Source organism: Chaetodon trifascialis, chromosome 3 (genome assembly GCF_039877785.1).
Source record: "Chaetodon trifascialis isolate fChaTrf1 chromosome 3, fChaTrf1.hap1, whole genome shotgun sequence".
In the NCBI taxonomy this organism is placed as follows: domain Eukaryota; kingdom Metazoa; phylum Chordata; class Actinopteri; order Chaetodontiformes; family Chaetodontidae; genus Chaetodon; species Chaetodon trifascialis.
In genome coordinates this window covers 14,552,278-14,564,592 of record NC_092058.1, presented here as the reverse complement: position 1 = coordinate 14,564,592, position 12,315 = coordinate 14,552,278, and the positions used below count along the sequence as shown (strand labels likewise).

General features: G+C 38.0%; 2 protein-coding genes across 3 annotated transcripts; one reads left to right on the top strand and one right to left on the bottom strand.

The window, feature by feature from the left end:
* Positions 1-538: 538 nt before the first annotated feature.
* On the bottom strand, positions 539-7,239 carry eno1b (enolase 1b, (alpha)). 2 transcript variants are annotated; one of them, XM_070994016.1, is made up of 12 exons: positions 7,108-7,239; positions 5,772-5,866; positions 5,532-5,627; positions 4,832-4,890; positions 4,653-4,722; positions 4,312-4,445; positions 3,973-4,195; positions 3,446-3,643; positions 1,891-2,092; positions 1,664-1,772; positions 1,374-1,432; positions 539-955 (listed from the first exon to the last, which is right to left on the bottom strand). In XM_070994016.1, the coding sequence occupies exons 2-12, from the start codon at positions 5,854-5,856 to the stop codon at positions 886-888; spliced, it is 1,305 nt and encodes a 434-aa protein (XP_070850117.1). In that variant the 5' UTR covers positions 5,857-5,866; positions 7,108-7,239; the 3' UTR covers positions 539-885. The 2 variants fall into 2 exon arrangements, with proteins under 2 accessions (XP_070850117.1, XP_070850107.1); XM_070994006.1 differs by lacking the exon at positions 7,108-7,239 and adding an exon at positions 6,014-6,107.
* Positions 7,240-8,643: 1,404 nt separating this feature from the next.
* ppil1 (peptidylprolyl isomerase (cyclophilin)-like 1) lies at positions 8,644-10,333 on the top strand. Its single transcript, XM_070959122.1, has 4 exons — positions 8,644-8,824; positions 9,188-9,342; positions 9,563-9,631; positions 10,070-10,333. The coding sequence occupies exons 1-4, from the start codon at positions 8,769-8,771 to the stop codon at positions 10,288-10,290; spliced, it is 501 nt and encodes a 166-aa protein (XP_070815223.1). The 5' UTR covers positions 8,644-8,768; the 3' UTR covers positions 10,291-10,333.
* Positions 10,334-12,315: the final 1,982 nt, after the last annotated feature.

Here is a 12,315-nt window from a genome sequence, read left to right as displayed (position 1 = left end):
CCAAATATGTACTCAAAATTAAACAAGCTTCAATCTTCTGAATCTCCCTGCAAAGGAGCAGAGGGCTTTAAATGCTGCAAGTGTGCGTGTGTGTGTGTGTGTGTGTGCGCGCGCGTGAGACAGGCAGGTGATGGAAAATAAGATCACGAGCCAGGCTTTAAGAAAAATGTGGCTTCAAAAACTAAAGCAGAGATGACAGATTTATGATTGAAATACAACATGGTTTGTGACACGACATTGAATCTCAGTCTCACAGAGTGTGATCTGAAACATCAAAACACATCAGACAGCAGAGAAAAAAAGGCAATCTGAGAGGAAGATTATTATTATTAGAGAGGAAGAAATAGAAAGAAACTTTTGCGGATTGGATACTTCTTCATACATATCTAGCACCTTTCTCTAATTGTCCATTTGATTAATTACGTTTCAGTCTAAATTGCTGAAATAATCAAAGATGGGGGAAGTCAATCTCACTTAACCCAACAAAAATATCTCCCACCACTACAGCGCAACTAAAGGAAACATGGGACAATCATGATGCATTTTGTCACTAAGACACTTTTTTTTATTAACTGTGAATCCACGTGCAGCTTTTTTGATTACAGTTTGTCAGTGTTGTCAATAAATATTATCCAAATTATAATCAGGTCTATTACTTCACTCCATATTAACAAACAGCACAAAATACAGTAGAAGAACTGATAGTCAAGTGTCACAATTCCACTAACTATATCATGTTCTCTATAAATTTATTACCACCGGTAGTTTATGAGTACTTCTACATTAACCATTATTGCTTTGATGTGTTTTCCATGACTGTCCAATGAGTTGTCATGGAGTTGTGTGCATGAATCCATTTGTAGGTGAAGTAAATGCTGCATCCAGTTACTCAATCACTGGATTTCTGAAGTTTTTTCCAGCAAAACGAGCCTTGTCTCCCAGCTCCTCTTCAATTCTACAGTAAAAAAAAAAAAAGTTCAAAGTTTATTTTTCTCTTTCTCACATGTCAAACATTAAATATACTGTCTTTGCACTGTTTTCAGTTGAGTATATGTCAAAAGGGATTAGTAAATGATCATATTCTGGTTTATTTAGGCTTTACACAGCATCCCAACTTCTTTAAAATCAAGATTGTATTTATCAGACTGTGTAGAGACACAGCGCTGTTCAAATGGTACAGAAATGATAAAAACTGAGATTCATTGTCTAACCTACATAGTGCTTTGAAGTTTTTATCAGTACAGCACAAGTAAGCAGTTGTGGTCTAGTACAAAAGGTACTAGTGGTATTTTACTTCACAGATTACAGATGACATAACACATGCAGGGTCTTATTTTATACTTTTGAAAATGGCAAGTTTGTGTCAGACTTACCTCAGAATCTGATTGTATTTGGCCAAACGCTCAGAGCGACAGGGTGCTCCAGTCTTGATCTGTGACAAAATGTGTACAATAATCAAATCTTTGTCCAAGTCATGCCATTATGATTCCCGTCTCACAGATTTTATACTGAATTGTGACAATTTTAGGTGTCTTTTATTCTGACTTTTCCCGCTTTCAAGTGGAAATAACTTCCCAATGTGAAAATGGAAAGTGGAGATAAATCCAATTTATCAATTCTACACAGGACACACTTACAATAAAATGTTGATATTTGAGTTTACCTGTCCAGTGCATAAACCGACCACCAAATCTGCTATGAAGGTGTCCTCAGTTTCACCAGAGCGATGGCTAACCATCACACCCCAGCCGTTCTCCTGCGCCATCTCACACCTGTGAGGAGGAGGAGGAGTGAGACACCAGCGACGTCGACAGATTACAGGTTGTTGTATGGCACATATTCTAATATTCAGCTAATCTACACACACTGCTATTTAAAATGCTGACTTACGCTCGCACAGACTCAGTAACCGAGCCAATCTGATTGACTTTAAGCAGCAGACAGTTGCAGGCCTTCTCCTCCACAGCCTTGCTGATGCGATTCGGGTTGGTCACCGTGAGATCGTCTCCGACGATCTGGATGTCTGTGCTTCCAGTGAAGCTTGTCCAAGCCGCCCAGTCGTCCTGGTCAAAGGGATCCTCGATGGAAACCACTGGGAGTGAAAAATATGCAAACATTCCTCAATGGGTAATGAAACAGCTGATCAGTTTGGCTTCAACTGAAACATCGTGTTCAGCTGTTGTTCCGTCAAAACGGCCTGAATGAAGCAATCACAGCTTCTTCTCAAAGTATTCTGTAATATTTCTGATTTATTCCAACTTAAGCTGTACTATCTAAACCACTTTATTTTGAGGTAATACTGAAAGTGAGTGCACCCAAAATGTCTGTAAAATACCTCACTGCACAGAAAAACTGTGTATATACAACTATTCCAACTACTGCTTGTCAAAGTTAAACAAGGAAATCGATCTATAAACTAAACAGACAGTTTGAGAAATACTTTTAATGTTCCAGATACCTTTGCCTAACCTCAGGGTTTGTTTAAAACCTGTTTGATCATCTGACTCTTCATGTTTCTTCCCGTCACATTTGGCAAGTACATTGTTTACATTACTGATAGGAAATGTGAGAGGAAAGGTGTGATGAACCTAAAATATCCTTTCTTTCTGAAGGGATCATGGATCATGAATGTCACCTTTCAAAAGTAAAAACATGCTAAAAAAATGTGAAATTCAGCACTGGAAATCTGCATCTCCATTATATCTCCATTATCAAGACAATAGTGTTTAAATAAAATGAATGTATGTGTATCTGTTAATGCCTGGCAGGTATATAAATGCAGGCTCCATAATTGAGCTAATTTGCTGTACAAGATACAATATAAATAATACAAAACACTTTCAGGAAGACGCTGAATTAACACTGTTGTTCTGAAAATCAGGCTGTGACATCTTTATCTTTGTACAGTGTCGTTTTATGTTGTTCAAACAGAGGAGATTATTCTGATAAATAGCCATTTGACTTTAAGCTCCTGTTAGAAATCTGTTTTTGACAGTGCTGTCATTGTGAGTCAAAAGACAAATCTGTGTGATCTACATTTTGCTTGATGAGGATTCATTTCCTTCAAAAACAAGATGACTTGCGGCCTTATTTTTCCATTTATCTTTCGTTTCATACCCGTTTAAAACTCGAGCTGCAGCTCAAGATGCCACGTGCTTTATCCATCTGAAGATTGAAAAAAATGAAGTGCCGTGTAAAAGAGATGAATTGTGAATGTTCTTGACAGATTTCCAAGGATGAAACAGGTGTTTGATGCTGTAAAGCAGCAATGACAATAGCACACAATCAATTTGTCTTAGAGGATGAATAGATTAAAGCTCAGGAAACCCCATATAGTTACAGACCAATCAGATGCCTTCCCTTCACGAAGCTACACTGGCACTATACTGTGTGTCCTGCTCCCTGTTGATAAAATGTGTAAAAAGACAAAGTATCAGGAGGTTACCTGGATAATCCTTCACAAAGCTCTTGTAGAGATCAGCCAGCTCATCAGGAGTGATATAACGGTTTGGGTCGTCAGGAGACTTGAAGTCCAGGTCATATTTTCCCTCCCTGTAGAATTCAGACGCTGCCACGTCCATGCCAATGACGACCTCATCTGTGTATCCTGCTTTGGCAATGGCCTCCTTTATTAACTCCAGAGCTGCAGAGTTCAACAATCAATGTGAACAAGTCTGCTTTATGTCTCATGATATATGTTATTCAAGTTGCACGGAGCACCATAGAATAATGAGTCCTGTAACAAATACTGAGTAGAAAACACACATTTTTACTGCTGACACTGTGTCCTGTATCCTCAGTCTACCTGTTCACAGTGGTATTTAGTTGCTGAACATTTGATTTATATTCTTAATTGAGAAAGTATCAGTTTGACTTTACACCGGGCAATTTTTTGTCTGGAAAGGAAACTGAAAGCTTCTACGAGAGCTTAATATATCGGTAGCTCAAACTAAATGATTCCTTTTTACATACCTTCCTTGTTCTCCAGGATGTTTGGAGCAAAGCCTCCTTCATCGCCCACATTGGTGGCATCTTGACCATATTTCTTCTTAATGACGTTTTTGAGATTGTGGTAGACCTCGGCTCCGATGCGCATTGCCTCTTTGAAGCTGCTCGCACCAGCAGGCAGGATCATGAACTCCTGCATGGCAAGCTTGTTTCCTGCGTGGGAGCCACCGTTGATCACATTGAAGGCCTAGTGGAGGTGGAGGGGAGAGAGACGAGGGCTGTGATTTCACAACATACTGAAGAGGGAGACTGAAGACATACAGCAGGAATTTGATGTATGTAATTTGTCACAGAGATCCTCACCGGCACAGGTAGGATGACCTCTTGCTTTCCTGCAAGGTCAGCAATATGACGATACAGGGGGACACCTTTCTCTGCTGCACCAGCTTTGCAAACAGCTAAGGACACACCCAGGATGGCATTTGCTCCAAATTTGGCTGTTTGGAGAAAAGGAAATGATCAAAAACAACAACAACAAGAAAAATCATATTCTGTTTGAAATCTGATTTGAATATTGATTGTGGATTCCTTAATAATGTCACTGCTGATTGACAGAACTCAGGTTCAAGCACCCATTTCACTGCAGATGCTGCAATGGTTGCTATAGATTGGCAAGTAAAAACAGTTTGACTATAGTCACTCACATTTGTTGTCTGTGCCATCCAGGTCAATCATCATCTGGTCAATTCTCTCTTGCTCAACCACAGACACATCCTGAGGGAACGGGATGAACAAGTTGGAATGATTCACATTGGCACTACAACAATGAAGAAAATATCCAAAACTTGAAAACACACACAGAGAGTGCGAATTATTTTCTTACTTTGCCAACAAGTGCAGGTGCAATAGCTGAATTTATGTTTTCTACAGCCTGCGAGACTCCTGCGACAGATCAGAGTGATTATTCTTTCAAAACATCATGGGCAAATCTTGTAAAGTCAATAATAAAGACACAGATTTAGAAACACATGCGGCTTCTATTTCTTAAATACATATACAAAGAGACATGCAATAGTATAAATGTTTTTTTTATTATTGATTTTTGATTAAGAAACATAATTGTTCTTACTCTTCAACATGCTAACACAGTTTTATTTAACAGTCAATCAATTCATAAGATAAACATCAGCACTGGATTCAGAGCATGCTTTACTGACAATTCACCATGCACAACATATCTGGGTACCAACAGCATTCAGTGATCAGTAGGTATTACCGTGTAATTAAATAATTCATTGTTCTATTGTCAAATTCACAAAATTAAGAGGGACAGGCAACAGAAACTCACTAACCCTTTCATATCTGGCAAAAAGGAAGAGAGACAGAGCAGAATAGAGATGACAGAGAAAGAAATGAGAATAGTATAAAATGCAGTGTTTTCCTTGACATTGAATTCTGCTTCAAACTGTGAAGGCAGTAAAGCTTGTTTATCAATAGTGGTAAATACAGTAAATATCAAAACCACCCCTGACATTTAACTAATTCTTTCTTGCTAAAAAGAAACAACAAAATGTGGTACAAACCTTTGCCAAGGTAGCGAGACTTGTCATTGTCCCTGAGCTCCAAGGCTTCATAGATTCCAGTAGATGCACCGCTTGGTACAGCTGCCCTGAACAAACCTGTGAAATGTACAAGAGAGCACAAAGAGGACATAAGAGTGGCGACATGAGAATCACTTAAGGTGATGAAATAAATTCTGTTATTGAGGTACAGTGATAAAACATTTCTACATTTTTTTTAATAATCCATACATCGCTGCCTACCTTTGTCAGTGTAAAGGTCAACCTCTACGGTGGGGTTTCCACGAGAATCAAAGATCTCTCGGGCATGGATCTTGACGATAGACATGGTGAAGGACCTTGAGATGAGAAAGAGAAGTTGGACTTGTTATTACCTGGACAAACATGCACTGCAGCCTATAACAGCTCTGGTTTGAGGCAGAAAAATAATGCAAATAAAAATTAATCGCTATCTAAAAGTCTGTTTTTCTTGGCTATTGGCACACCTCTTTTACTCTCTTTCCTCCTTGCAGCTTACTCACAAAAATATCCTGACCTAGCTGTAAGCTTAGGCATGCTAACAGGCATGCTACCATCCTAATTGGATTAGACCTCCTCATCTGATTAATCACAAGGCAATAAGGATGTAGAAAGTGCTGCATCTGTCAAAGCAAGGTTAAGCTTAAAGCTACAACTAGCCTGAGCTGCTGCTGCTGCTGCTGCTGTAAATGTATAGGAAGTTAAGTTTTAGCACAGTCAGGATGTTGCCTGGATCACAACAGAATTTCTTTCATAGCGAAGTCCCTCCGCAATTTACCACGTGGCATGATATCCCTAATAATCCCTTCCTTTTGCCTGCCAGATAAACAAGCAGGATAACTAACCAACGCAATGACTCTTCCTGGACTGGATTGGACACCACACAGAGTGAAGAATATTAAGGAAACTTCAAGTCCAGGTCCAACTTTCAGAATTAAATGCACACACTTATACTACAGCATTACAACGTAGAGCTTCGTCGTCAGCTAACAGTGTCACCTGAGACATTAAGAGACGTAGTGTCAACCAATGTTGCCGGTTATGAAACTCAGTGGGGACAATTTAAATTTTGATAGGAACAAGACGTACCGTATGAACAAATGTTCATGCAACGAAAGGTCAACTCATGATTGGTCCATTCTTGGGATTTTCACACATCCTTGCTAAACTCTCAACGCTAACTATTCCTAAGAAAAATGATCCAATCAAGCAATGCAAAAAAGAGTCAAATCAATGTTACTGGTAATTGACTTTACATGGTAGCTAGCTGTCAATATGGACCACTGTCATTTGGAAAATATCACTTGAGTAAGTAGTAGTAAAATCTGAGGCAATGTTTGTATTTCCAACTTTTATTTTGACCCGAAACACTGCGTTTCCGGTTGCAGAACCTTACCATAAGGTTTGATTCAGGCCAACATTAGCTTGCTAACTGAATTCAGAACAGAGGTAAACGTTACAGGTAAACCAAGAACAAGAGCCTGTTGGCAGATTATGCCGTAAAGAAAAACAAACAAATTATCCCTCGTAATAATAGTGGAGACAGTGCATGAGTTTCTACCTGGCTGCCAACCGTAGGCAAGTTGTGACAAATCAGTAAAGTTGAAGCGCTGAATTAAGACACAGGTCATGTGTAAGTACAAGGGCACCGAGGAAGAATTTCTTCTTCGCCTCATCCATTTCTGTAACGCTTGACGCATTATATGCGTGTTGCTGCCTCCATAGTTTTTAATGTGAACTACACCTGATCAACATAATACAGTCGCTATTCTGAAATGTTGCCTGCGATGGATGTAAAACTGAATTTTGAACTGGTGCACTTGATTGTTTTTCACAACCTCGCACATTGTGCAGTACAGTAATCTCACAGTTATTGAGTAATTTATGCACACCACAAAAATATGTGCCTTTCCTTATTTCTTTGCTCACTTAAACACTCTGTACCCTTTCTTTCTTTCTTTCTTTCTTTCTTTTTTTTTTTTTAAACAATAAATGAACATTGAGACCGTTCAAACGTGTTTTCCCATCCACTTCTTTTCACTTTTAACTGACGGCTTGCCTGGCCTCACCCCAGGAGCTCACATTACATACTTTCTCACACCTTCCTACAGCGGTGAAGGAGCTGTTCCTTCACTGCTGCTTCATCTGTGCAGTGTGACAAAAAGACACTGAAGGTCCTTCCTGCCTGTTCTTTACAATGGACACTGCTCCCAGTAGACCACACATACTGAAACTGACAAATTTACGTGCAAGTGGATCATCAGTGTATACTAAATTGTGCATTATCAATACTTCCCATGTGCAATAAAATTAAATTCAACATTCAGAATCAGAATCAGAATTCCTTTATTGATCCCTGAGGGGAAATTGGTCGTTTCACTGTTTTACTTATCATATTGTTTAATTATTTATCATATGTTGCTTCTCACTATCTCCTGTGCTGTTCCTGTGACACTGCAAATTTCCCCACTGTGGGATTAATAAAGGATTGTCAGTGAAGAAGGCAGTTTTTATCAGTTATTATTTTTCTATCTGGAAAAAAAAAGTGCAGGATGTCAGGACTTTTTTTTTTTCTTCAAACTCTCTCCAACTAAATGAAAACAAATCTGAAACTTCTCTTTTGATCATCCAGAGCACATCTCAATTCTACAAAAACATCTTGGCTCCAAGCGTGGAATACTTGACAGTGACTTTTCATTTGAAAAACAACTTGGTCGTTCAATTATGTTTTTTTCACCTGAGGTGCATCTCAAATATGAGGTATTTTCTAATGCTAATTTAAATCACTTTATATACTATTGCATAGCTTGTGAATTTCTCTCTAGGGATCAAGTCTGATCTTTTCTAGCAGTTACTAATATGAGCCTGCAAACTAGTAAATAAGTATGATAAATTAATTTAGTCAAGTAAAAAGTACCTCTAAATTGTAGTGGAGTAGAAGTAGCAGAAAATGGAAATACAGAACAACTACCTCAAAATAGCACTTAAGTACAGTACTTTTTGAAATGTAAATGAACTTAGTTACTTTCTTTTAAGTTAACATGTCACCCGGGTCAGTAGGGGGCGGTCAATTGTTGCTGACTTCCTCCTACATGAAGAGGAGAAGAAGAAGAAATTCCCTCTGACATGAATTGAATAAACGTGTTGGGATAATAAACTTGTTCCTTTTTTATTCCAGCGGGTTTATTTAAAGACTACTGAGGAGAACTGTTTGGAGGAAAAATGTCAGGGATACCTCCAGACACGTGGCAGCCTGCAACAGTGGCTCTGGACACGACGTAAGTTTAATAAAACCCCTGAATGTTAACTCAGCTAGCTAGCTCTCAGTAACGTAATTCATTGAAACTAAACTAGCGTTAGCTGTTAGCTGCTTTAGCTTAGCGTTGATCTTGCTAGGTTAACTTTGTTAAGACCGTAATGTCTTCTTTGGATAATCTAGTATTGAGTAAAGATCTGACTAAAACTGCCAATGCTAACGCTTTGGTTCTTTGGCAACATGCTGGTGTTGTTTGGATCTCTTTATGCACCCGCATGAAGTCACAAACCACGTCACCATGACTATTTTAACTAAAAACTAAAACGTAGAACAAAGCCTGTGCTGCTCAAACACACTAGATACTAATACTGACCATGCATTGCAGGATGGGGACGGTTGTGGTGGAGCTGTACTGGAAACATGCTCCAAAGACCTGCAAGAACTTTGCAGAACTGGCCAGAAGAGGCTACTACACCAACACAAAGTTTCACCGAATTATCAAAGACTTCATGGTGCAAGGAGGAGACCCTACAGGAACAGGTGGGTTCATCACATAATTATACACTGATCAGCCACACTCATAGCGAAATATAGAGCAATATCGGACCTCACGGGAAAGTCTGAAGGTCACATGGTGAAGACATTTCAGTGGAGAAACACCAGCCTCATTAAATAAAGCATGACGTATACATAATTGTTTAATTGAGTTATTTCACTTAAGAGTAAATATGGAGTTTACTCATCTTTAGTCTCCTTACAGGTCGCGGTGGTGCATCCATATATGGCAAACAGTTTGAAGATGAGCTGAACCCAGAGCTGAAATTCACAGGTAATCACAGTGGAAACATCCCAGTTGAACAGAAGGTGGCAGATTCGGAGTAGACAAATGCAGGATGATAAATAAAGAAAAGGCTCCTGCACACTTTATAATGAACCTATTAGTATGTGTGGCAGTGCTGAGTCCTCACTATTATTTTTACAAAACTGAAGTTGGGATTTATTGCAGGGTTGTTGTATTAAACTGCAGGAGTAACTAATAAACTGGAGCTGAGTCAAATACACTGAAGTAATACATATTACACGTGATGTATTCCAAATTAATGCAAAAGTGAATATGTGGTAGTTTTGTCTCAATTATTTCTTGATTTGAAATCTAATTTAAATGAATCAGCTCATAATGTTTAATATTCATATGATACTTAAGAAACTTATAACAACAAAAAGCCGCAAAATTGTAATTCTCTCACTTGGTTTGTGTCTCTGTTAGGTGCGGGCATTCTGGCGATGGCCAATGCAGGACCGGATACAAATGGAAGCCAGTTCTTCCTCACTCTCGGACCCACTCAGTGGTTAGATGGAAAGCACAGCATTTTTGGACGAGTGTACCAGGGGATGGGGGTGCTGAACCGGATCGGGATGGTAGAGACAAACGGTCAAGATCGGCCAGCCGATGATATCAAAATCATCAGAACTAATGTCGCAAGTTAAAAAAATCCACCTTTTTTGTACACTGATTTTTTAAAATTTTTTTTTAAATAAAATTTGTTAAATGCTTCAAATGTGTAGAAATCATGTTTATTAATTGTATGGCATGACAGCCTGTGGAAATGATCAATAACAACCATTAAAGTATTGTACTAGTAACAACTGAAAGGTTAGAGGAATGGACAAAAATTCAAAGCCAGCTACATATTAGTATACGGTACTATCTGACAATTAATTGATTAGTTGATTGACAGAAAAATTTTTAACCAATATCCTTAAACTTTCATAGGACCTGATTCATAAATTTTAGTTTGCTGCTTTTCTAGGTCTTAAACTGAATATCTTGGACAAAAATACATTTAAAGATGTCACATTGGACTGTGGGAAAATTTTGATTGGCAGTTTTCCAGAGTTCTAGACAACTTGACTCGAAGTAAAGGTCATGTAAACCTTTTGTAACAATAAAAGGTGGAGTGCAGTGCAGTGATCAGAAGTCAGTGTGTGTATGCAGTTTAAAAATGCAGCGCAGTAACAACCAGCTTAAAATCAGAATGAAATACTTTGATTTAAATTGAATAAAAGTAGAAATACAACAATTTAGAAATGCTCCAAAATCCCTCTTACTTGAAAATAATCAATCAGCAGTACAGTTATATATATTACATTATAAGGCTGTTAATACTGATGCATAAGTAGCATTTTCCTGGTGTCGCTGGTTAAGTTACTCTCCTACACTATATAAAGCTAGATTGCTTTGTGTTTTCCAACCCAGGGGTTGGGCCCCCTCCAAAGGGTCACAAGATAAATCTGAGGGGGAGTGAAATTTTTTTCATGTACATTCCCAGTCTGAAGAGAGAGGAGTAATTCTAGCTGTTAAAAAATGATTTACGACCTCTGATTCTCAGCAATTACTAAAGCCTGTTACTTGTTTATTGATCACTTGTCATATATCAATTCACTCATTAACTCACATGCACACATAATGAGAGTGAACAAGCCATATTGCCCCAGAAAGTACTTTATTATACAAATTCATTCAGAAATAAGCCATGTATGAAGACAAAAGTTGGATATATATATATATATATATATTAAAAAAAAACCCTCATCAAAATGGTAATCCAAGAAAATACTATGTACCAAAAAAATGTGTTGCTTAAGGCACTATATAGTAGGAGTTGCATTAGAAATTCAAGCAACAAGGAGGTTAACGCTTGCTTGATGTTTATTTATTTGGCTTAATATATGCCTCTATAGGTTATAAAATAGGTAAAATATACACTGAATATATGAAACATAAGACAAAGTAAAAACATTATCCCTCCATTATTTCTCTCAATAAGCCAATGCCAGTCACAAAGAAGATGTAGGTAATCAAATCAATATAGTTTGTGCAAGAAAACTAACAAGAAAAAAACAAAAAAAAACAAAAAAACCCATACTGGTGTCTTTGCCTGCTTTAGTTGTTTTTTCGTTTAAGTTACAGCAGAAGAAAATCAACTTTCATTGTTAACACCACTGTTAACATGTTGACCCCATAGTGTCAGGACTTTCATGGACAGAATCACATGACTGAGTTAGTCTGACATAATAACAGAATTACTGCTGCTCAGGCCTTTTCAGTTAGAAAAACAAGAGACTGAGGAGAACAAAAGGGAGGAATGGAGAGAGGAGCTTCAGAGGACACAGTCAGGAGTCAGACTTGAACACTGCACTGAAAACTACTGAACAGGTTGCTGTGGTCAAAGATAGTATAGTTGAATCCTATTGATAATCTTTCTCTACAAGTAAACAGTAAAACAGTTTTTAAGGTTTAAAAGCCGGTGGTTGTATTAAGTAAAACCAAAATATATGACAAATTAACCTCAACTCAAAAGCCCCACCAGGTTTTGTTTCTCCTTGAAAAGGGTGGTAACTGCATCTTTAAGTTGAAATTATTTTGTCACACAGGATCCTAATGTCAAGAATCAACTCCAAATGAATCTCCAAATGATAATAATAAGAAAACATCTTGACAACAATGCAAAC

What these genes read in the sequence shown, in the direction of transcription:
- eno1b (XM_070994016.1), bottom strand. Translation starts at nt 5,856, where the DNA reads ATGTCTATCGTCAAGATCCATGCCCGAGAGATCTTTGATTCTCGTGGA. An exon ending in TGACCTTTACACTGACAAAG is followed by an intron (nt 5,628 to 5,771) that starts GTAGGCAGCGAT and finishes TACATTTCACAG; the next exon opens with GTTTGTTCAGGGCAGCTGTA. An exon ending in AGGTCATCCTACCTGTGCCG is followed by an intron (nt 4,196 to 4,311) that starts GTGAGGATCTCT and finishes CACCTCCACTAG; the next exon opens with GCCTTCAATGTGATCAACGG.
- ppil1 (XM_070959122.1), top strand. Translation starts at nt 8,769, where the DNA reads ATGTCAGGGATACCTCCAGACACGTGGCAGCCTGCAACAGTGGCTCTG. An exon ending in ACAGTGGCTCTGGACACGAC is followed by an intron (nt 8,825 to 9,187) that starts GTAAGTTTAATA and finishes CATGCATTGCAG; the next exon opens with GATGGGGACGGTTGTGGTGG. An exon ending in AGGAGACCCTACAGGAACAG is followed by an intron (nt 9,343 to 9,562) that starts GTGGGTTCATCA and finishes GTCTCCTTACAG; the next exon opens with GTCGCGGTGGTGCATCCATA.